A 24,809-nucleotide genomic window follows, 5' to 3' on the forward strand; every position below is an offset into this window, starting at 1 on the left:
TGGCCAAGGGCTCAGCCCCCAGCCGAGAGGAATGTTTCCCGAGCACTGGGATGTGAGCCTGGGCCTGGAGGGATGCAGACGAAGGTGAAACACAGGGACTGCTTCCAGGGGCACCAGTGTTTGGTGGGGACAGGTGGCAGCCAGAGCCCAGGACTGCAGAGGAGAGAGGGTATGGGGGAGGGAGTGGGGAAGAACTCCCTGGAGAGGGTGGGACAGGGGCCTGGCCTTGCAGGATTTGCTGGGCAGGAGACAGAAAGGGAAGATGCTGAGAGGGTGTCTCAGCATCTCCCCCACCAGGTCACAAGTGTCCCCATAACTCAAGGAAGTCTTCACTGTGTTCAGGCCCCACTGGGCTGGTGGGAGGCAGCCTTTGCGGCCCCTCAAAGGATGCTGTGGAGGTTGCATCTGGAAGGTGGCTATGACAAGGTTACTGGAGGCAGGACGAAAACTATTTTTCAGCCTGGGCCACACTTTGTTCCAGATATGGACGGTTACCCATGTTATTTCATTTCATGTCCAAATGACTCTGCGAAGCACGGGCACCTCATTTTAGAGATGAGGACCAGAGACGAGGGGACACAGCCAGTAAGGAGTGAGGTTAATCTGGAATCCACTATCCCCCCCTGCCTTGTCTAAGAGAGGGTTGAGATGGGCGAGGCCCGGAGTGCTCCCTCTTTACTGCTCCGCCGTGTGCAGAGGCGGCCCATCTGGAACATGAACGAGGTGTGAGCAGCACTGCCCTCATGGGTGTAGCCTCCGCCCGCTCTGTGCAGCCAGTGTCCCCGCGTGTGGTGCAGAGGGACTGTCCTGCCCTGTGTCCTCCTTCCCCTTTGCTCTTCTGCGAGAATCCAAATCGCAGCTATCCTGTCCCCAGGGTTGGCAGCAGGTCTGTGTTCTAAGGACCAGGAATAAGGTCCAAATACAGTCTGCCTGGGCAGGGGGGTGTTACCTGACCTGGCAGGGGGCCTGGAGTGTGGGGGACCAGCCAGGGAAGAGACTTGACCCAAGCCTGTGTCCTGAGGTGCTGGGACAAAGGGCCCAACCCTGGGTGGAGAGAGGGAGCGCAGAGAGGTAGGTTTCAGCAGAAGGGGCGTTGGCAGGGCAGCAGTGAAAGTGCCCTGGGCAGGGAGGCATTGCCTGGGCTTTCAGCCTCATGGGTGCCACAAGCAGGCTGTGTGACCTGGGCAGATGGCACCTCCTCCTTGTGCCTCAGTTTCCTCATCAATAAAATAAGTCTTCTACGACTGGATGTATTCCCTGGTGTGATGGAGCTGGGAGGTGGGGGCGGCCAAGACTTGGGGGACAGGAGCTGGGCAGCAGAAGGGGAGGAGGGAAAACCTCCCCCACCCATTGCCAGGCTTTGCAACTCTGCTGCCCCCTGGTGGTGGCACACCGAAAGAGAAATGGGGTCTCCTTCGGGAACAGGGGCTGTTCCTCCTCTGGCCTCAACTGCTTCCAGTGAACTTCTCCCCTGCACAGGGGGGGCACTCTTGGGGGCCTTTACCACCCACCAGCTCCTTCAGGGCTGCGGGCATTCCAGGTGGACACAAAGGCAGTGACAGCCTATGCATAAGTTACCCTCAGCGTTGTATGGGGCGGCACGGTTTATTCACTCATGCCTTCGTGTGCAAGTGCTGATGGAGGGGCTGTAGTGTCCTAGGGCACTGTGCCAGGCCTGGGGATGCAGAGGCACTTGGCACATCATTCCTGCCCTCAGAGGCCTCTGTCCAATGGGAGAGCAGACAGGGAAGCCACAGACTCTGGAGAAGTGGGAGCCGGGGGGGGGGGGGGGGTTGGTCACAGGTGTGACATCTTGTGTGAATAACACTGGAGAAGCACATGGCGAGCACCTGTGGGTCCCTCTCTGACTTCTGGCTTGTCCTGGACATGTAGGCCTCCACCTGGATGGGCCAGGAGGCCATTTCCCCTAGGATAGGGGAGTCTCCTCTGGCTGGGTCTTCCAGAAGAGCTGGGTCATTCTCCCTAGGGATGGCTGGATTTCTACCTGTGCCTGTTGGTCTCCTGCCTTGTCCCTGTAGCCTCCTCTATGTACCCTCCTCCTCCCCAGACCTGGTCTGGGGGCCCAGGTTCCGGAGAGGGTGGAGAGCATCAGGTCTGCCTTCAGGGCCAGTGTTCTGCCGGCCTCCCAGTGCCGACAGCATAGTGTGGGTCAGGTGGAGGGAGCATGAGGCTCCTGGAGGCTCTGAAGCCTTCTGAGGCTGGGCTGGGACACAGACTGGGAGAAGGAGGCGGCAGAGGGTAAGTGCGGGCATGAGGGGCCCACATAGAGGAGTCTGGTGTTTGACTGTTGCTGGGAAGAGTCTGACTCAGTGGTGACATCCGGCAGGAAGGGAAAAGAGTGCACAGTGGCATTTGCAGTCAGGATGGGAGCTCGGGTGGCCACAAAGATGGGATGTAGGTCCAGTCGTGCTGGGAAAGGCCTGTACAGGAGAGGGGCTGAGCGTGGTAGTCAGGGGAGAGAGGGGAGGCAAGGGCAGTCCCAAAGAGGTGGAGGCTGGACCTCTGTCTGCCTGGCTGGTCTGGGAGGAGCGGGAAGGCAGGGTGTGCTTTCTGCTCTGGATACAGAGGGGATGAGTTGTGGCGTGGGGTTAGGCAACCTGGGGCCAGGTCCATCAGGGGTGTGGGGAATGCAGGCACCTCTGATCCTCACCTCAGGGGCGGATGCAGAGCCTTGGAACTACCGAAACAGACCCAGGCACCCCTAATACAGAAAGACCACCCCTCCTTTCAGTATCCCCAAACCTCAGGCCCCAGCGGCTCTACGGAGGGACTGCCAGGTGGGCTGGGCCCTAGACAGGGAGACCAGCCTCCGCTTATGTGGAAGATTTGGGGAGAAGCTTTGCTGAAAAGGGCTGCCTCCTTTATCAGAGTCTGAGAGGCGTGCAGCCGGCTACACAGCTGAGCTGTATGGTGCAGCCTATTGCTCCTAGGCATGTTACTGCACTGAATACCGCAGGCAATTGTAACACAATGGGAAATACTTTTGTATCTAAACGTACCTAAACATAGAAAAGGTACAGTAAAAATATGGTATAGAAAAGTAAAAAATGGTACACCTTCTAGGGTACTTACCATAAATGGAGCTTGCAGAACTAGAAGTTGCTCTCGGTGAGTCAGTGAGTGAGTGTGAATGTGAAGGTCTGGGACATCACTGTCGACTTTGTAAACACTGTACTTAGTACTTAGGCTACACTAAGTTTATAAAAAATATTTTTCTTTCTTCAGTAATAAATTCATCTTGGTTTACTGTAACTTTTTTACTTTATAAACTTTTTAGGATGGATGTGGTGGCTCATGCCTGTAATCCCATCACTTTGGGAGGCAGAGGCGGAAGGATTGCTTGAGCCCAGGAGTTCAAGGTTACCGTGAGCTGTGATTGTGCCACTGAATGCCAGCCTGAGCAAAAGAACGAGACCCTGTCTCAAAGAATAAAAAATAAAAACCCTAAATTTTTTAAATCTTTTTTATTCTTTCTTAATAACACTTAGCTTAAAACATAAACACATGGTACAGCTGTATAAAATTGTCTTCTTTCTTTATACCCTTGTTCTATAAGCTTTTGTTATTTAAATTTTTTTCCCACTTTTTAGCTTTTTTGTTAAAAACTAAGACACAAACACACCCATTAGCCTAGGCCTACACAGGATCAGGATCATCAATATCACTGTCTTCCACCTCCACCTCTTGTCCCTCTGGAAGGTCTTCAGGGGCAATAACACACATGAAACTGTCATTTCCTATGACAACAGTGCCTTCTGGAATACCTCCTGAAAGAACTTCCTGAACCTGTTTTACAGCTAACTTTTTTTTTAATAAGTAGAAGAAATAATGATAAAAAACATAGTATAGTAAACACATAAACCAGTAACATAGTTGTTTGTGGCCATGATCAAGTGCTATGTACTGTACGTAATTGTGTGTGCCACACTTTTATCTGACCGGCAGCGCTGTAGGTCTGTGTACACCAGCATCACCACAAACATGTGAGTAATGTGTTGCATGACAACTTTATGAAGGCTACCACATCGCCGGGCAATAGGAATTTTTTAGCCCTATTTTCATCTTCCAGGACCACTGTTGTGTATGCAGTCTGTCATGGACGGAAACGTCATTATTTGGCACATGACTATACAGAGAAGACAATGTCCAACCTAAAGAAATGAAGGGCTAATGGTGTTATTTCAGAATGTGTAGTATTTGGTGGCCTAGGGGAGCTTTTTGATCCCTTGGAATACCCACACTGGTGCTGATGGAGAGAGCAGCAGGAGAGGGAGGCACATTTGAGGTGGGGCCCACAGACCAAGCAGCCTGATGGGCTGGGCTGTGTCCTGTAGGCCTTTTTCTACTAGTGGGAGGGATGGCGGCCTACAGGCAGGCCCAGGCTGGGGTCCTGCTGGGGCACAGGACCTCAGGTGAAGGCAGGTCTGGGCATCCAGGCCTCCTGCGCAGGCTCGACCCACCAGGGAGAAGTCCCTGCCGGTCTGTCTGGGGACACTGGGGCAGGACAGGGAGAGGTGCTGGGCAGGACCAGCTGGCTGCCAGTGCCCTGGTCCTCGCCCTCTGAGAGTGGAAGGGTGGGGGTGGCGGACGCAGCGTTCCTGGCTGGGAGCCCAGAGGAGTCTTTTGTAATCACAACATGATCTCGTGTGCTGAGCAGCGAAGCCGGCAGGGAGAGGCCGGCAGAGGCCTGGCTTCGGTGGCTCCAGCTTCCCTCCCGCTCTGGTTCCCCTGGGGGCTGCTCTGGAATTCTCTCGGTGCCCGCTGTTGCCATGCACTCGGCTGTGAGTGGCACTTTGCCTCTGGAGGGGGCCTTCTTGGGACTGGGAGGGGGCTGGGATACTGGGTAGCCACACTCTGGGGGCAGTTGGGGACAGCTGGGCCTGGGAGGAAGAAGGCTGTGACTAGGCGGGTGGAAGGCTGGGCAGGGACACTGGCTACATCAGAGACCCTGAAGCCAGACAGGGAGGACCCCGGGATCTTGATGCAGAGACTCAGCTTGCCCGGGTTGGCTCCCTGGCTGGGGCTGCCAACCGGAGCTGGCTTGCTCCTGCCCCGACTGCCAGCAGCTCACAGCCTGGAGAGGCCGGGCCTGCGGGAGCAGCTCTTTCCTGCAGGCTGGGCACAGGCATGCAGAGTGGGCTCCAGGGCCTGAGAGCCCAGGACAGAGCCAGGGCCTCTCTTTTTTCTGTGATTCTGGATCTAGGAGCCAAACAACTCCCCGCCTCGACCGACCTCCCGAATCCCCTGGCAGCTTCCCAGTCACAGCAGGTTCCACTGCCAGAGCCATTTATAACTCTCATTCCAGGATCTGCTCACAGCGAAGCTCCCGGGAGAGCAGGGGGGAGGGGCAGCCCACTGCTGGGAGCTGTGGCTCTGGGTTTTAGGCCCTGACCTGAGTCCCTGAGGAGGCAGAGGCAGGCAGACAGGCCTCGCTGGAATGGGGGCTTGGGGCCTTCTCTGGTCTACTCCCTGAGTGACCCCCTTCCTTCCTGTGTGACTGTAGCTGTGGGTCTGGGGTCTGTTCCTTGTGTGGTAAGAGTAAGGTAGGGTGGGCAAGCGTGAAAGTTGGAGAACCGGTAAGGGGTGGGCCAAGCGGTCAGGAGCTTGGATTCCCTGCCTTCTGCAGGGGCCTCACAGAGCCGAGTCCCCCATGAGCAGGCAGGAGGAGAAGGATGCAGAGCTGGATCGGAGAATAGTTGCCCTACGAAAGAAGAACCAGGCCTTGCTCCGCAGGTACCAGGTGAGTAGGCTGTGACAGGGGCCGGGAGGACCGACCTGGCTGCCACTCCCTGGCTGACCCGCACGTGCCTGCGTGGTGGTCTCTCCCTGCGGACTCAGGGCGGGCTCTGGGCCTGAGGCCAGGTTAGGGTGGGCATGGCCCCTCTCAGGGGCTTGGTCAGGGTCCAGGGACTTGTGATATGGTGCCTCTGCCCCCTGGTGTCCCAATGGTGTCTCTCTGTGTAGGCCTGTCAACGTCTGTGTCTCTGTGCACCTGGGGGTCTGTGGCCTGTGCTGACCCTGGGCCCTCCCACAGGAGATCCAGGAAGACCGTTGGCAGGCGGAGCAAGGGGGCATGGCTGTGACCACGCCGGGGCTCCTCCGACCTGATGGCCTCACTGTCACCATCAGCCAGGTTCCCGGCGTAAGCCTCACTCTGGGACATACGGTGGGTGGTAAGGAGTTGGGGGCCCAGCCCATGTCAGGAGAGGACAGTTGTCCCTGCTCCCTTTCTCCCACTTGCCGCTCTGGGGTGCATGCCCAGGTCCCAACCTTTCACAGCCAGGCCACTGCTGTCCCCCACCAAAGGCCACATCAGAAAGGCCCCCCGGTGGAAGCCTCTTACTTGTTTCCAGTCCCACAGCCCTGCATCTATGCCCCAAAGCACAGACTGCTCCTAAAAGCCTGCAGGATGTAGGGACAGAGAAGTTGGGGGTGAATGCCAGGAATAGTGTCTGAGGGACAAAGCCTCATTGTCTGAGTGCTCTGGACTTCCCAGCTCAGAGATGACGGGCCGCTGTGGCATCTTGGGCCCCAGGGTGGCCAGGGCCCTGGATAACCTAATGCCATTGGCATGTGAACTCCTTGTGGGAGGCAGCTCCTCCGTGGGCATTCCAGGGGGGGCTCGGGCTGGAACCCAGGCCTGGGGAGCCACCCAGTGGACCCAGCACCCAGGTCCTGCCCAGTGCTGCTCGTGTGGCCTGAGGGTCTTCATTCTGCAGGAGAAGCGGGTGGTTAGCAGGAACTGGACAAGGGGCACCCTCGGACCCCAAGTGGCCAATGAGATGCTTGAGCACGAGGACACAGAGGACTGCAGGGGTACTTTCTGCCTGGGGCAGCGGGTGGAGCTGGCTGTGACCATGGAAAACAAAGCTGAGGTGAGCTTGGTGGGTGGGGAAGCGCAGGCACCGGCCCCGCCTTCCCTGGCTCTGCCATGCTGCCCATCTTCACCTTCCCCAGGCCAAACGGATTGTAAGTGCAAAGCCCAGCAAAGCAAGGAACCAGGGCACAGATGGGTCATCTGGAGGGCGTGGGGGCCGGAGCCCCCCAGCACCAGTGGCCATCAGCTTGGATTCTGCATGGAAGGTACATCTTTGAGAGGGGACAGGGACTTGAATGTGGATGTCCCCATTTGGGGGAGGCAGAGAAGCTGAGTCAGATATATCCCTTGTCTTCAAGGACATGGCGGAGGCAGCACCTGCAAGAATTCCCATCCCTCCTTTCTTTCTCTGGCCAGTCTCCACTTTGGGTGGGCCTCTCAGTGAGAAACAGTCGAAGCCAGACATGTGATCCATCTCCTACTCCAGCTAGCCCCACCGGTGGCAGGGGAGTAGGGGAGAGGGCAGGAGGGTGTAGGGGACTGGCCGTGTGCCAGGTGTGACCTCTAGGTGGCAGCAGACCCTAGTCCTTGCTCTTGCTCACTGCCTCGGGTGCCCCTCCCACTCCCGGCCTGTCTGCACACCCCTGCACAACCCTGTGGGTGGGTGCAGTTGCTATCCCCATTTTACAGATGAGGAAATGATACACAGAGAGCTACTTGCCCAAAACATGCAGCTGACGAGTGGATGGAAACCATGCCCACGGCAAACAGCACATTAGAGAGGGAACAGACCAGATGGGGATGTGGAAACCTTGAGAGAGGAAGGACTTAGAATCTCCAGATCTCTGCTCCAAGATCTCCTCTTTCTGCTTCTACCCCATGGTGCTGAGTGTCTTCCCCTTGCAGGGTGCTCGGGAGCCCCGGAGACAGCCACTGGGGGAGCCCCCAGAGGCAGGCTGGGACTATGCCCAGTGGAAGCAGGAGCGGGAGCAGATCGACCTGGCCCGCCTCGCCAGGCACAGAGATGCACAGGGTGACTGGCGCCGCCCGTGGGACCTGGACAAGGCCAAGCCCACGTGGGTGGCAGGGCTGGGCGGCTGGCTGGGCTGACATGCTTGTGGTACTCGGGTAGGGCTAACTGTGGGTGCTGCTTAGAAGGCCAGTGGGACCCTCCCCAGGATGGAGAGGACCTTGCCTGGGCCCTCTGGTCAGGCCCTGGGCTCAGGGCTCTGTGGGGGCACTGGGTCCCCCATCTTTCTTGGAACCATCATCTCCCTGCTGCTCTTGATTCTGGGGCTGGGGTTGAGGGAGGTGGTGTCCGGGCAGGGCCTGCGGCAGCCTCTGTCCTCCCTGCTACCAGCAGCCTGACTCCCCGCTCTGTCCACGCAGGCTCCGGGACTGCAGCAAGCCTGGGGAAGAGGGCCCGGCCAGGGTGGGCAGCAGAAGGGGTGAGCCGACACCCACTTCATCTCTCCCTCCTTGGATTTTTTCACTCCTTACCCCTCTTGTCCTCTCTTTTCTCTGTCTTTTCATTTCCTACTTCTTTTCAGAGCTGAAAGGGCACATCCCTCACTGTCAGAGGGCATGTGCACCCCCCCTTCTGCCCTCTGAGCCCACAGCTCTTGCTTGGGTTCTGATCCCAGGGAAGGCTCAGTGGTGGCCTATCGTGAGGTCCTTTCAAGTGCTGGTCTCCGCTGGGTGAAGTCTTAGTGGCCCTGCCCCTGGCCTGCTGAAGAAACAGCTCTGTGGATTTCTGGTCCCCTCATTTTACACACAGGAAGCTGAGGCCCTGAGAGGGTGGTTAAGTCACCTGGCCAGAGTGTGGCAAAGCAAACACAGGAACCCCCAGCCCAGGGCTCCTCTAGGGGGGCAGAAAGCCCATGACTGGGCTGAGGACTGACAGCTTCCTAGTGCTGGAAGAACCTGTGTTCTTGCCTTGGGATCCTTTGCCACCCCACCCTTTCGCCATTTCCTTTCCCCCCTTAGGTCCCAGGAGCCACCGGAAGCTACAGCCCTCACCATTGCCCCCTGATGGAAAAGGTGAGTTGGTGAGGGATGAGTGGGGGCCCACCAGCAGGTGGGGGGGGGACTGCTGCTATGGCCCTCTACTGTCCTGGATTTGTGGACCATCTCTTGCAGGTCGAGGTGGGCAATCTGGCAGACCCTCAGTGGCATCAGCCACAGGCAGCAAAGCCCGAGGGAAGGAGAGGCTGACTGGCAGGGCCCGAAGGTAACAGGTGGCAGGGGACAAAATCAAGGCAGGCATCTGGGTGTCCCAATTTCCTGGACTGGCACAGGTCTAGGTACCAGCCCCGTCCCCAGGGCCACTGCCTCTTGGCTCACTGCTGCCTGGCGGCAGGTTAATGAGCTGCTGGGCGAGGCCATTGGCAGAGGAAGCAGCAGCAGCAAGAGCCTGGTGCCCAGGGAGGCCGGTGGTAATTACAGGAGCTCCCTTCCCCCGGGGAAGCGAGGTGCGCCTTTCCCAGGCACTGCAGGCAGGGACACGCCTGGAGTCCCCACAGAACTCAAGGTGCTGTAGACTTGGCCATAAACAGAAGCTGGGGACCCAGGATGGGGCCAGGTGGGTGGCATTTAGAGGAAATGGCTGGATTTGGGGGGGAAGACCAGGCTGGAAGGGAAGCATCCTGGAGCCTCATTGATCCCACCCTGAGGCCCTTGGGCGTGGCTTCTCCCTGGAGACATGGGCCACTGGGGCTGGTGGAGGGGTGACATGAAGTGAGGTGGGGGTAGGCACAGCGCTGCCATGTGCTGTGTTTCTACAGGTGGGACCCGAAGGAAGACAAGGAGGAGCTGGAGAGTCAGGAGGTGGGTACTTGGGCACAGGATGGGGCGGGCTGGGGACACAAGCCCTGAATTCACCAGTCAGCTGGACCACTCTCTTGTTTCAGGGAAACCAAAGCGCCAGACAGACAGCCAGTGAGGAGGAACGCGCACAGAGGCAGAGCGGGGTGGAGCTGGGCAGACCAGGGGGCACCCCGGCAACCAGCCCGGCTCTGGCACCCCCAGAGGGGCCAAAAGGGGAGTCAGGCGCTCCCATAGCCATCTCCACCCCTGGCTCTCCGCAGGAGACTGATATGACTCCCCTTGACCTCTCCCTAGGAGGGGCCAGCCCGTCAGGGCCTGCAGAGAGCACAGAGAGCACGTGTGTGCTGAGTCCAAGGCCTAGGCCCCAAGAGAGGCCTGTGTCCCGGCCAGATGGCTCCGACCAGCCCCTGGGGTGGAATGACCACCAGGCTGAGCTGCAAGTCCAGACTTGCTCCGAGCCACAGAGAGGAGCAGGGCCCCTAGAGCCCAGAGAAGACAGGTCTGGCAAGGCTGGGGCCCAGCAGGGCCTGGCACAGAGAAGCAGGCCCCCCAGAGGAACCAGCCAAAGGGCGAGAGGCACAGGAGGTGTGAGGAGCAGGACAGGGGGACCTGGCCCTGCAGAAAGATGCTGAGCAAAGCCCTTGGGAGCTGGGGAGCCAGGTGGGGAGAGGAAACAGGAGAACTCAGTCTTCTATGTGATGGGCATCTGGTTGGTGGTGGCTTGTGCCAGTTGGACTGAGCAGTGTGGCAAACTCTCCTTCAAGGCAACCTTGTGAGAGCAAAGAGCTGCCTCCTCCCTGCACATCACGTGCTCATCCCTGTGCACATGTGTGTTTTCACGTGCAGGCACAGCCCCTGGTGTCTTCCCATGCTGGCACCTGGTGTCTGAGGCTGCTGAGCCCTGACCTGGGCCTATTGCTGCCCAGGCCACAAGCCTTCTCTGCCATGGCAAGAAACCAAGTCTTGGTTGCCCTCAGCACCTGGCTCTCCTGGCTCCCTGTCATCCCCAGGGCCTGGCCTCCCTCTCCAGCTGCCGAATCCTCGGGTCCAGGCAGCCTCCACAGCTGGCATGGCCAGCCCAGGCCTGGGCCCTTTCCCATGGCCCTGCCTTGCTCCCAGGTGACTCAGTCCCGGACTCACAGGATGGCTGAACCAGGGGAATCTCTGCCAGCTTCCTGCCTCTCCTGAAGAGGAGACTGAGGCCCAGAAAAAAGCTGGCATGGACTGGGCTGGGAATAGACGAGCAGAGCTGAAGTCTTCTCCGTGAAAAGGAAGGTCTCTGGAAAGGCCTCCTCTCTGACATGGGGGGAACCCCCTCTCCTTACAGCAGGGCCAGGCCCTCTCCACCACACCGAGGCCAGATATTACGGGCACCCTGAGTGGAGGCAGGGGCCTGGCCCTGCAGCCCAGGGTCACTTCCTGCCCTTTTCTACTTCCTCTTTCCTCCACTGCCCGCATCAGGGCCATGCAAAAGCAAGGACTCAGACAGGGACTCAAGAGACGGAGAAACAGCGGCATGACATCAGGACTTGCCTTTCCTACTTAGTCTCCATTCCGGCCCCTCCCCTGAGGCCCACGTCTGGTGAATTATCCAGACTCCGCACAAGCTGTGGCTTCCTCTCAATTCAACAAACATTTCCTGAGCACCCACTACCAGTAATCCAGCCTGTAGGCGATGGTGACTTTGCCAGCAAGAGAGAGGGAAGAAATCCAGTCATCCCGCAGATCAAGGCTGAACAGCGGGAGCTGTTCCTGGCCATAGGTGCCCAACAGGGCTGCAGGCAGGATGGCAGTAGGAGCCCAAAGGAACCATCCCACTGCTGCTAGGCAGAGGCAGGTGCTCCTCTTTCTTGTTATCCTGTCCTCTGCCCCAAGCCCTTGCCTGGGTCTCACCATGTGGTCCCTTCTCCTCCCCTCCTCTCTGGTCCTGCCATGGTTGTCCCTCTCTGCTAAGGGGCATGGTCCTCACGTGCTCTAGGGAGAGTCTAGATCCAACCCAGGACTTCTGCACTGTCCAGTGAGAGGCCTGAAGCCTGGGGTCCCAGCTAGGGCTTCCTCACTGTCTCTCAGCTCCGTCCTCCACCCTTCTATTGGGAGAGCTGACGGGGGATATCTCTTCAGAAGATCAGACTGTTTAGAGAACTTCTCCCACTTTAGCATGAAGAGTAATGCAGATTCTAATCCAGTTGGTCTGGGAGCTGCTGGTTCCTGGCCTCGACTCTTGCATAGTGAGGGTTTGGACTTCAGTATATGGAGGGCTGGAGGTGAAGACAGACTCTAGACTCCAAGGTGTGCTGCTGGCTGTGTAGGGGTTGGGGGAAGTGCTACCCCTGCCAGGTGGTGGGGGCAGGAGTTGGGTGGGAAGCTGAGGGTCCTGGGGAAGAAGCTTTAGAGGGCAGTGAGGGGGTGGTGCCCACTTCTTGTGCACAGTGAGAGAGCTGGTCAGGAATGGGATGTGGTGAAGGGCGTGGAAGAGGTTGGTGTGGGGTTGATCAGAGAAATTTTGGAAAGCCTTGGAAACATTCCTATGTATGTGAGACATGCTTAGGCTATGGATGAAGACAACAAGCTCAAGTTTTCCTCTAGCCTTCCAGTCACAAGTATACATCTTTGGAGTGTGGCACAGGCCCTGGAATCTATGAATTCCAAAGGATGGGGCCAGTTTAGAGCTGGTTCAGGTGGAGCCCTTGAATTCAGTTGTCTCCAGAAATGATTGCAAGCAAGAATTAGAGTTCTGGCTGGGTGCAGTGGCTCATGCCTGTAATCCCAGCACTTTGGGAGGCTGAGGCAGGAGGATTGCTTGAGCTCAGGAGTTTGAGACCAGCCTGGGCAACATAGGGAGATCTGTTTCTACAAAAAATCAAAAAAATAAAATTAACTGGGAGTGGTGGTACACCCCCGTAGTCCTAGCAACTTGGGAGGCTGAGGTGGGAGGATCACTCAAGTCCAGGAGTTCAAAGTTGCAGTGAGCTATTGTGCCACTGCATTCCAGCCTGGGCGACAGAGTGAGACCTTGTTTCTAAAAAAAAAAAACAAACAAACAAACAAAAAAAACCAGAATTTGAATTCTAAGATTCATAATTCACAGTCTGCTCCCAAACCCCTAATGCTGCCAACAACAGCTGTGCCTTCATTGAAGGGTATATGCCAGGGCACGTTTGACCCTGGGGTGAGGATGTAGCAATCAGGTAGCTCTGCTTCAGCCCGCACAGCAGGACTAAGCAGGAGAGAAAGCTGGGCAGAAGGGCTATGGAGATACAGGGCTTCTCTCTGTGGGGTAACACCCAGGATGATAGGAGGAGGGATGTCACCAAAGTCACCAGAGGTTGGAGAGAACGGCGACTGGCCCAGAATGTCTTCACTGCAATAACACTGAGCTTTTCTCATAAAAGGAGAGCTCTTTAAGGGAATCAATAGCTATGATGGTGACCCCCAGCTATCTGTCTGGATTGTGGCTGCTCCTCCTGCTCTAGGATGGAACCAGCTAGGGAGCAGGAGGGAAGTGTAGTTAGACACCCCTCCACAGGCCTTGGGGTCAGGGAAAGCTGGTTGTATCTCTTCCTGGCTCCTTCAATTAAAGGCCTGGCTGGGAGCCTTCCGTTGGATGCTCTTCCCCTCTCCTACCAATAGACAGGACTACTCTTCAAAGATGGCAGGTCTTCATCAATCACAGCTATCAGGAGCCCAGGCCCAGGGCTGGAGGAACAGAGAAAGGAGGGCACACAGAGTAGGAAGGAGCCAGGAGGGAGATGATAGCTTTCCCTAAGGCCTTGAAGCAAGGAGGACAGAACAGGCAGAGGCCTCTCTGTCGCAGGCCCGTCTCTGACAGATGGCAGAAAGGAAATGCAGTAGACCAGACTGCAAGAAAGACATGTGTTTTGGTGACAAGCAGCATGGTCAAATGGAATAAGCACGGGCCTTGGAATCTGACTGACTGAATCCGAACCCTAGGTCTGCCATCTGTCAGCTGAGTGACCTTGATCAATTTTAACCTCTAAAAGTCTCAGTCTCCCTATCTGCAAAATGAGGCTAGTAATACCTACTTAGAAGGGTTTCTGAGAAAATTGAAGATAAGAGTATGCACACAGCACACAATAGACTCTCTCTCTATTCACAGTGGCCTATCACTCAGAAGGCACTCAATAAATATTTGTTGAATAAATGAAGTAGCTATTGGTGTGACCTCTGTCCACTTTGTTTTCTAACTTTTTCTTTACCTTTTCTTCTAGCTCATCTTCACTGGGGGTCAGTGCACTCGCAGGGAAGCACAGGATGGTTTGTAGTTTATCCAGCCCTCCTGGACAGGTGGCTTCTTTTAAACCCCTGGGTGGTCTAGTGGAATTAAAGTGGCCCTGCTTTTACAGGGAGTGGTCTTTGTCCTCGCCCACTGGCTCTAGCTCATTTCCCCCTGAACACTGCACACTGGCTCTCACAGCTCAGAGTGGGTCCTCTTTTATTCTGTTTACATCAGTAGCAATCTCACAAACTCACAGGACAGTTTTTGCTTTTTCATTTTCCCCAGAAACAAACTTCCTTGCACAGTTTGCGTCATGCCTCCAAGGTTACGTTCTGTCACCCAAAGGAGCAGCATGGCTGCATTTTGTTATGGTCAAGGGACTGCTGAGGATCCTTGGAATCAGGGGATCTCCAGCTATCAAACAAGGCACAAGTTTGGAAGGTTTGACCACCGGGCAACTCCAGCCCCAACCCTAGCTGCAGGGACAGGAATACCAGGAAAAGATAGCACTAGCCCCCAAAAGAACAAAAGAAATGGCAAAAATCCCCACATAGCCGTATCTTCTTATTTTGGGGACTGAATCAAGGGGGAGAGGGGGCAAAGTAATAGGAGAAACTATAAACACCATTTCACTTGTCTCTTGAGTCATTTATCAGTGTCCACAGACCCCACAAACATCCCCTCCTGCGCAAGGGTTATCAGGGCTTATGGGGAAGGGCTGACAGAGGCTGACCACAATCCCACAGAGGGGAGAAGTCAAGGTTGGGAAAGGAATGAGAAGAGACAGCAGAAAGCATGGGCTGAGGCTGCTTTCTCTCAACAAGTCTGCTGGGCCTACGTCACAGCCTCTCATTAAGCATCCACTCAATGCCGGGGAAGTGAAATAGCACAGACCTGGCACCAGAAAGAACAAATGTGGCACCCACTGCTCCTTTTAAGGGCTGACTGGAGAAGCAGCAGGCCTCAGCGCAGGAGGTGAGGCAAACACATCAGTACCTTGGGGGGTGGCGGCGGGGTGGGGGCGTGGGGCTCTTGCCGCCTGCCTCCTTCTTAACAAGCTCTCCAGGGCAAGTTCTCTGGCAACTGTCAAAAATAATGGCCAATGTAGGATTTTTACAGACACTGTGGACATAGTGTTTCTTCTTTCCCCAGCTGAGCAGCTGGCTTCAACCAAGAAAAAGGGTTAAAAGTCACCTTGATAACCATGTGTTAAAACGGAACTATCCAAACCCTAAGTTACTGAATCAGAAGGCAGGCCTGGGCCAGTGGTTCTCAAACTTTACTGTGCATCAGAATCACCTGGAAGGCTGGTTAGAACAGAATGCTGGGCTCCACTTGCTCAATTTCTCACTCAGTTGGCCTGGGATGGGCCAACTAAGGTGTCATCGTTTTAGCAAATCCCAGGTGATGCTGATGCTGTTGATCTGGGCACTGGCGTAATGTTTACTACCCACCCCTTCACGTTTCTTTCTTTCCACACATCAGTTTTTCCCCAAAGGGACAGACAGTCCTTTGAAAATATATTACTTCGTGTGTACACACTGTAATTGTATTCCCAAGATCTCAAAGCCTTTTCACATCTATGAGCTCCATTTGCTCTCATGAATTCCCATTTGGTTAGGAGAAAAGAGAGAGGTCAAAGGCCTTAACTAATGCCATTGTCGAGTCCCCAGGTTTCCTGTCTTCCAGGACAGGGGTCTTTCCCAAGAACACACTGCCTCCCCACCCAGGTCCTCGTGATGCTGTGAGCTGCCCACAGCTCAGAGACTGGCTGCTGTGACTCAACACTACCGAGCCTACCAGTGGGGAGCTGAGGGGGCAGGTGGGCCTCCAGGACACAATTCGGGGGAGACCTCAACTAATGACTCCCAACACTGAGGTAGCAGAGAAAGGTATACGTATTTGAAAGGAAATTCTTGGTAATCAACACAATTGCTGTTTTGGACAAGTTGGTTTGGAGACTTTTGAGGCTCACTTGGCACATTGTACACACTGAATAAATAGTTCTTGATTTAATGGCAGTGACTTGTGGAAAATATTCCTAACACTATTAGTTAGAATCTTATTGCTATTTAACTGATAAGCTATTGCAAAAACAGATTACTGGTGTTAAGAGAACAGGGTAGTTTAACAAGAGAAGACTCTTGTGGGCATGACTGTCAATTCCCTGACGGCAGGAACTGTGTGGTCACTTTCCACTCTGTTAGCAGTAGCTTAACCAATGTTTATAGAATTGAATGGGGCCCAGAGAAGCTGACTTGGCCAGAGTGCTCCCTCCTGGCCAGGTGGCTCACATGCAAGGTGTATCACTGGCTACGGCTGTTTCTGCACTTGGGATGGAGAGCCTGGTAGACCTGGGTGTGTGGTAAAGAGAAGTTGTTTCCCCTCCTCCCCCCTCCCCCCCAATTAGCTACCGGAGGGAACAAGAAGCATAACAGGCTTTCTGGCAGCAGCAAACCACAGGCTGCGTCAGCAAATGAAACAGATGTGACCAAAAAACTTTCGACAGCAGGTATTTTTATAGCCAAGATTAGGCTGTCCCGCTGGGACAGAGGAGACAATGAATGGGTCACGTCCGTTAAGCACCACATGGAAGAGAGCTGCAGGCTTCTGGCACCTGGAAAGAATAGGAAGGCCAAGCCTGAGTCCCTCAACTTGGAAATAAAGAAACTGAGGCCAGAGAGATGAGTGCAGCTACGATTTGCAGGTGTTCTCTTTAGCAACCCACTCCCTTGAACCAGATTATGGGCTATGGATGTGGGTGTGCAAGTGCATTATGACAGGGACACCACAATGACAGTAAGCCAAGCCCATCCAACATGGTGATCAACCAGGTGATGAACCAACTCTGAGCAGGCACTGAGTTAGCACTGGGCATGAGAAATGAGCGAAGCCACCACTGTCCCTCCCTCCACCAAGGTACATTGGGGAAAAAAAAAAGTACAGCTGTGGCCCTTTGTTACTGAATTGCAATTCCAGAAATACCTCCACTCTCTGTAGACAGGAAAGGGAGGACAATTATTACCCCTTTTAAATAGCGGTGGTAGCCCTGAAGCTTGTGACCTGACCTTTCAGTTCTCCTTAAAGAAACGTGTAGAAACAAGTAGTTGCTCTGCATTCAGCATTTCAAAATAGGATATAAATACTCCACTAAGAACATGCTATCTTAGAATTCCCCGGTGAAAACTGATAAACAAGGTAGACAGAAAAGCTTCTAAAACTGTGGTCTCATACCATGTAGAAATCTAGAGATGTTAGGAAGAGAAATATTTCTTATGCTTAAAACTTCAGAGAGACACTTCTTTGTACCTCAATATCAATGGGGGAAAGAAAAGATACCCTCGAAAACTCAGTCTAAAAGGGCTCCCTGACCACCCCCCCCTCCAAAACATCACTTTCAAATAGGATCTCTCTTCCTTCAAATTCGGGCTGTTGGGAATAAATATACACAGTAACTTCTAATATAAGCAGACCCAGAAATGGTCCTGGCAGTCCAAGTGCAGAGGGGTCGAAGGAAAGTAACCCCCCTTTGCAGACCTCTCCTTCCTGGCTTAATACCTCATGGACATTTTTGCGGCTAAGTTCTAACCCTTGAAAATAAAGCTATTCTGACCACTGCTCCCCAGCCAACCAGGCCCTGTTCTCATCAGCCAGCCTCCTGCTGCACGTACTGCTCTATGTGCCCAACATGTGAAGCCATGTGCAGCTGCAGAAGCCACATGTCGCTGTCTGCAGAAAGGAGGGGCTGTGACTACAAGAGCCTCGGAAACTCTTTCACTCCCCTTCTGCTCTGCCATACCAAGCCCTCTCACAGAAAGCCATTGTGTAGGCTGAAGAGGGAAATAAAAGAAGGGCGGACTTTTTCCATGCCTCCCTGCAGACTACAAGGTGATGTAAAAGAACAGTAGCTACCCCCCTGCAGCTCTGCTGAAGTGCAGGCCTCAGGGGGCCCGCTGACACAGGCTTCTCACTCCAGATTTGTACTGGGCAGCATTGTCTAATAATGAGCTGAGCTCAATTACTTACCATGTATTTTGCAGCATAACTAATCCCTTATATTTGTGCTTTTCACCCACGTTTTTTGTTTGCTTTAAGGAGAAAAAAGCCTCACCTTTGAAGCAACCCACACCTCTCAGCCACTTGGCTCTCTTGCCTCCTCCATGGTAGACAAAGCTCTGACCAAGCACTGCAGACACACGTTTGTCTTTCCTGGCGTTAGCACTTCTTGAACTATCTAGGGGCCAATAGTTTAAAGGTGAGAACAGTGATGCTATCAGGCAGCTTATCCTCACCTCAGTGCTCAGCCAGCTAAATGTTTGCTGATATATCTTAATATTCATGCTTACTGGTCCCTTAGCTTCATCAGTTCTGCTCAGAGTCCTGTAAAGCAGAACTTCTCAGCTTTTTTAAGATTGGCAAAAGGTGACTATTCTTCCCACTCCATGATCACTTTCAGACTAAGACAGATTCTGCCAACCTCCACTCATCAATTCATTCAAGCCATCAGGCACTAAAAACAGCAGGGCAATTGCTTTTTCCTTCTAAACCTATTCATCACCATCCATCCCCCACATCTCAGACCACTTACTCTTCCAACCTCTGCTCCTTCCCACGAAGCACAGTACGAGAAACGATCAATATACACAGACTTAGGCAGAGTTCTTAGAATGTATTTTTGTTCACCTGAAAAATAAAACTTTTAAAAAATATACAGGACTTTTTGAGTACAGGAATATCTTAAATGGCTGAATTATAAATAATGTCTCTGGTCATGTTCACAGCTAGGGCTGGACCAAATGTCCTAATTCCAGTGAAGGCTTTAGAGAGTCCGGAGGCCAGCAGCTGGACCTGCGAGTGTTCTCTCTAGACTCTCTGATCCATCCCAAAGTGGATTTAAACAGTCCAGAAAGCAGGGGTCAGGAAGGGGACAGGGGATTGGACTCCCAGATATTCTCCTATGAGTTCAAAGGATTCTTGGAATAAGAGATCAATTTACAAATTATTAAAATATAGGACTAAAAATTCACACAGTAAATATAAATTACAGGCTATTATTGAAGTTATAAAGTGGCATTTTATGTTTTTCCCCCCAGTCTCCCACCAAAAATTTAAAGGCCTCATAGGCTTCCTAATGACTAAAGTCCTAGTCAGCTGCTAGGAAATCTCTAGCCAGGAGACCTTGGAGGTGTTACCAGCCTGCTGGTAGGCTGTGACAGCTCAATTGCTATTATCTTGCCCACAACAGGACATGGCTTAAAATGAGGCTGTTGTCCTGTAAACTTGGATCAGAGCTGACTAGAGCATAGGCAAGAAAACTGGAGAGACAAACTGTTTCAGGATTCAGGTGGGTAAGTTTTTTGTCTATTTTTTTAAAAAAGTGCCTCATTTCTCAAAAAGGAAGCACTAAGGGGTTTGATATCTCATCACTACCCACATTCAGTTGCCTAAAAGCAAGTGGCAGAAGGAAATGGAATCAAAACTGAAGAAGTATAATTCTTGCTGCCCCAGAGCTATACATATGTCATTTCTCTTGATGTTTCTCTTCTCCTTTAAAAATTACAGGCTACATTTAAGTACGGCTTATCAGGAAAGGTAAAGATGAGCCAATTCAACCTTCGCATAGCTGGCCTATTAACTGGCTCTCAAAGCACAATCCTGAGTTTGAAGCCCACCTTCCAGCTTTTCTGATTCTGCAGTATAACTCAAAACCAGAGGACCCGTGATCAAAGCTCTGGTGTCACAACAGATTTCGTCCCAGTCGCAGGGCTGCTTTGTCACTAAAGGCTCAGGAAAGATGGAAGGCAAAGGTGATTACTGGAATGAGACAAGATCTTGAGGAGCAGGAAAAAAAAAAAAAAAAAGATAAAACACTTGCCAGTCACTCTACTTACAAAAGCTTGTTCTTCCTAAAAGAATTCTGTGTGGGGAAAACCAGGATTGAAGCACAGCAGCATTGCTCTTTCCCTTCCTTCCTCCCTGGCCCACATCCAGATACTTAGGGCTGCAACAGGAAGCCTTTCTGGTGGGGGCACAAGGGTGGGAAGAGGAGGGGATCAGTACATTCCTCACCCTCCCTAAACTGCTTCTACTTTGCCTAAGGTTTTCCACTGTCAACAGTCTAAGAATGATTATACTCTTTTGTGTAAGAATGTCATAAACTTATCTTTCAGAAACAGAAGGGGAACGGGGAAAGAGAGGGTGATGAAAAAAGCCGTGCCTGTGCCATTTTGGCTAGGTGCACTTTGGGGCCAGCAAATAGCCCTTGCTTGACCCCAGCAGTCAGCAGCTACCCAGTGTGTGGGAGCACACACAGACTTCTATGTGATTATAGCTTCTAGTGCATATGTCAACAACTATATACAAGGATCTATAAATTAAATGCATCTCTGGCCACTGCAACTAGGTTGACGTACCTGAGCTCCACTACTTTTGGTGCCCTCCTCCTTGCGAGAGCTTCAGATTATTTTTAAAAAGAGCCCCTACAGCTCCCTCCTTCCCCTGAGTCTTGGGGGAAAGCCCGAGTCACCCCGGCACATAGGATACACCAGAGCTAGCGCCGCAGAAGGGTTTGGTGCTGGGATCTCCCCACCCCTCCCCCCACCCCCCTAAGGCTCAGGGCCCTGGCACAGCACGGTCCTGGGAAGACCAAACCCCGAGTCCCTGGCGAATCGTGGTCCCTTGGCTGAAGATCGGGCTGCAGGCCACTCCCGGGGCGAGCCTGCGATCGCAGGGTTGTAGGGGGCGCGTTCACTCTCGTGGGGGTCACTCCCGCGGGCTCCCAGCCTCATCCTGCTGCATAGTCCTGCCTCTGGGCTTGGGGAGAATTGCTTCCGGACGCCCCCAGCGCGGAGGGGTTCAACGACTCCCCGGCGCCGCCGCCGCTTCCTCCTCATCCTCGTCCGGCCCACGCGGCCGCTCGAGCGGCCCTGCCTGGGGGCTGTCTACCGGGGGCTCCGGAGGCACCGGCCGCGCCGCTTGCAGCGGGGGTGCAGCGCGCGGTGCCTCGCGGCGGGACAACCCAGTGGTGTTGGGCCCTACCGCCGCTGCCCCAGAAGTCCCGGACGGGCCGGTGGCGTTGGAGCCGCCGGCGGGCGGGCCGGCAGCACCCCCCGAGGTCCCGGCGCCCACCGGCTGCCAAATGAGGCTGTAGTAGACGGCGAGCACGATGGCGGCCAGCGACACGGAAAGCACGTAGGCGAACACGGTGGCGAGTCGGACCCACTTCTTGTTGGTCTTGGCCGCCATCTTCGCCTTCTTGTCCCCGGTGTAGGTGGCCGGCTTGCCCCGCTCGGCCGGGGCCGCGTCGCGCTCCTTCATGGGGGGGCCCCGGCCTTTGCCCCGGTGCTCCACGGCCCCGGCTGGAGGGGGCCTGGCGGCCTGGGAGGACTGAGCAGGGGGCAGCCCGGCGCCCTCGGTTCCCGGCGGCTCCGCGCTCCGCCGCCGCTCCTCACGCCGCCCGCCCGCAGCCCGCCACCGCGTCGCTGCAGCCGCCGCCGGGGCCTGGACCAGTCACCGCCGCCAGCGCCGCCGCCGCCGCCGGCCCGTCAGCTGCTTCCCCGCCGCCGCCACAGCCACAGCCGCCACAGCCGCCCGGCTCCGCGTCCCCATCCGCCGCCGCCGCAGCCGCCGCCGCCGCCACGCGCTCTGCCGCCGCTGCCGCCGCCTGCCCGGCCGCCGGCCGCCCGGTCTCCAGTGGCCGCGCGGACAGCGCGCTCCGCTCCAGCCCGGCTCCCCGCCCCGCGCGCCGGCAACAGGGGGCGGGGGAGAGCGCTGCTGGGGGCAGCCTCTTAAAAGGGCGACGCCGGGGTCCGGAAGTGCCGGGTGGGGAGGCGGGCTGCAGTCGGGAGCCTCGAGCCCCGTCGGGACGCCCCGTTAAGAGGAAGTTAAGGGAAGCTGGTTCTTAAAGGGGCGACGTAGCCGCGGCCCCGCGCGGCCTGGCGCGGCGAAAACTAGAGCCTGGGGCGCTTCTTTAAAAGGGGAACGGCGTTGTGCCGGGCGGAGTGCGGAACTGGAAGGGGGGCGGAAGGGGCTGTCGGAGGCAGAGCTGTCAACTCTGGCACCTCCCCGCTCCGCCCCGAGGCTCAGAAGTGACAGGTGGAATAGCAGCCAGCGGCTTCGAACCTCAGGCCTCGGTTTACCTCCTGAAGTGGGGGTGACACTACGCTCATGCTCTTGGCTCGCGCTCCGCTCCATGTACCCCGCCCCGGGAGGGTCTCCTAGGCCCCCTCACACCTAAAGAGCCTGGCTCACGTCCAGCGTGGGCAGCCAAGGAACCCGGAGCGCGCACTGAGGCCACACCTGGTCGTGTTCCTTCTCCCGGATCCGGCTGGCATTCGGGGGTCTGCTGGAACCGTCCCAATTCCCTGTCCTCTTAGAGCCCCGGGATCAGGCTGCCCAGACCTCCTGGAACCTCCCGGACAGAGCCACGGACTGAGTTGGTTCTCCACACTCATCTGCCGTCTGAGTCCCAAAGTTCACAACAGGTCCCAGGTCCCGCTATTTGGGTCTTCCGACTGCCAGGTTTGGCATTGATTTGGACCCAAGAGGCAGCACTGAACCGGTGGAGTTTTGCTCTCAGGGCTCCTAGAGCGTTTGCCCTCGCTGATCCTCTCCTGGCCTCAAAGCCTGGGCAGTTGTCCCCCCTTCCCTTACTCCTTCCCATGTGAGGTTTGTCGTCCCTGGCTGCAGGCGGGGTGAGGGGTAGGGGGGCAGGCGGTGGCCTTTGTGTCTGGCTTTGGATCTCCTGATGCTGTGCCGCTTTTCCTGTGCTGGAGGTACAGTTTTCCTGTGCCTCTTCCCTCCTTCTACCCTCCTCTCTCCTTGCCTTTTCTCCTCCCCATTCCCCCTCTATAAGGCTTTCCAGAATTTCTGGTTTCTTCCTCCTTGAATCCTACTTCCTGTGTTCCCAGAACTGGGTGTGTGAACCAGCTGGGTGTCTGAATGGGTGCAGGAGACTGGCTGCATGTGTGTTGGGGTACAGGACTGTGGTCCTGATGGGTTTCTGTGGGTGAACTCCCTCTGGCCCCCTGCCCTGGGAGTGTGACCCTGGTGGCCAGGAACCCCTCTGCCCTTTCCACTTCCCCTCATCCTCCAGGAAACTTTGGCTTCCAGACACTCACCCCCTGCCCCCCATGAGGAAGTCCCTTCCCAGCACTGCTGCCTTGCCACCTCAGAGGCATAGAAGGCAAGTGCCTACCAGACCTGAGTGTGCTGGTGGACTGCTGGAACCACAGGCCTCTAAGCCAATCACATTCCTGATGAAGGCCCAGGTGTGGGTCTGCCACTAGCAATGGCTAGCTAGCTGGATGCTATTTCAAGGAAAAGTCTGCCTTTTTACTTGCTGAGAAATTTCAAGCATATTTGGAAGTTTGGAGTGTTGCCTTCTATGAACTGATGGGGAAAAAAATAACCCCTTCCTTTCCCACCCTGCTCCCAGGTTGGCCAGAGCTACTGTAAAAGGGCGGCCTGTTGAGTTAAAAATCCCTAACTTGTGTCTGGAAGTTGTCCTCTCTTCAGGCTCTTCTGGGCTTCCCTCCCGGCAGGACTAGTCATACAACCATCCCAAGGTGGATTATTTGTAAACATTCCAGGTAAGATCAATGCAAAGGTTCCTTGGATCCCCTTTCTTGAATGCACTCCATATTGCGTTTCCATACTTCTGTTGCAAATTAAACTTCCTTCCTGCTTGGTTCCCAGTGGAGTAGGAAAACAGCATGTAACTCTTCTATACCAAAAACTAATATACTTGAAGCCATTATTCTATTCTTCTCACCCTGTTCTCCAAACTCAACAGTGCCAGATTCTTTAACCTGTCATCAATAAACCCTATTTATTATCTGGATTTACATAGTGTCTTCTACCCCAGGAACTCAAAATGCTTTCAGATATAATTGAGCCTGATCTCCCTGGTGCTTGAGCCATTAAGAAACCATTAGAGTATTCCTGTTGCAGGCAACTAAATGGCCCCCTAGTGGCCTGAAAGTGAATATGCTTCTCTAAATGCCTCTCCCCTACTAAGGGTTGGCGTGAATTAGAGAAATCAGAGAATCCAGGCAGCATGGGGACAGAATGGGCCCCAAAGGCCATCTTTTGTGCATACTGCGAGGGACCCCAGTGCCTCCTCCACAACCTCCCCAGGGAACACTCTCCAGTGTCAGCTAGAAGACCATCCATGATGATGTGTGTACCTTATTGTCCATCCCCTGAGGCTGCTCTTTCAGGCTTTGGAAAGTTCTGACCAATTTTAACAGCAGCAATAACGATGCCCTTAGTATGTGCTAGGCACTATATTAAGCACTTACATTCCTTGTCTCATTTTTCTCACAACAACCAGTTAGGTAGTACTATTTATCTTCATTTAATAGTTGAAGTAACTGCCTCAAAAAGGTTAAGGAACTTGCCCAAGGTCACATACTAGATACAATTCAAACCCCTGACTCCAGGGCATTAGGTTCTTGATCCCTGCCCTACTCTGCCTCACAGGTAAAGCTGAACTTTGTCTCTGTAGTGGCTGTTGTGGGGTACCACCCAGGTCATCCTCAGGATGGAGGAGCTCATCCCTCCAGCCGTGGGGAGTGTTGGCTGCCAATGGCTCACAGCTGCGACATCCCTGGGCCTTGCCGTCTGGTGCCAAAAGAAGCTGCCTCTCTCTCTCCTGGCCTACAAGACCAATATATAGAGCCAAGTCACCACAAAGCCCGGCCAGAGATGTTCAGGGGCCTGCTAGAGAAGAGGAAGGCTACACCCTGAAGGAGCTGCAGAGGTGGCTAACATTTACCGGCTGGAGGCATAGGCTAGATCAAGGTGAGGTCTGGGCTGACCAGTAAGTTGAATAGGGAGACTTTATTGTTACAGGAGTATTCTATGAATCAGAACTTCGTAGCCCAACAATGATACTGGGAGACAGGA

General features: G+C 54.6%; 2 protein-coding genes across 2 annotated transcripts; one reads left to right on the top strand and one right to left on the bottom strand.

Moving 5' to 3' along the window:
• The first annotated feature begins 4,775 nt into the window (after positions 1 to 4,775).
• On the top strand, positions 4,776 to 13,773 carry CCDC9B (coiled-coil domain containing 9B). Its single transcript, XM_069461588.1, has 11 exons — positions 4,776 to 4,802; positions 5,648 to 5,761; positions 6,056 to 6,163; positions 6,741 to 6,896; positions 6,979 to 7,104; positions 7,745 to 7,914; positions 8,228 to 8,286; positions 8,825 to 8,878; positions 8,978 to 9,068; positions 9,622 to 9,664; positions 9,748 to 13,773. The coding sequence occupies exons 1-11, from the start codon at positions 4,791 to 4,793 to the stop codon at positions 10,294 to 10,296; spliced, it is 1,482 nt and encodes a 493-aa protein (XP_069317689.1). The 5' UTR covers positions 4,776 to 4,790; the 3' UTR covers positions 10,297 to 13,773.
• Positions 13,774 to 18,550: 4,777 nt separating this feature from the next.
• Positions 18,551 to 21,595, bottom strand: INAFM2 (InaF motif containing 2). Its single transcript, XM_069461599.1, has one exon. It carries the CDS (start codon positions 21,216 to 21,218, stop codon positions 20,757 to 20,759), a length of 462 nt encoding a protein of 153 aa, XP_069317700.1. The 5' UTR covers positions 21,219 to 21,595; the 3' UTR covers positions 18,551 to 20,756.
• Positions 21,596 to 24,809: the final 3,214 nt, after the last annotated feature.

This window comes from Eulemur rufifrons, chromosome 2, assembly GCF_041146395.1.
Source record: "Eulemur rufifrons isolate Redbay chromosome 2, OSU_ERuf_1, whole genome shotgun sequence".
NCBI lineage: Eukaryota > Metazoa > Chordata > Mammalia > Primates > Lemuridae > Eulemur > Eulemur rufifrons.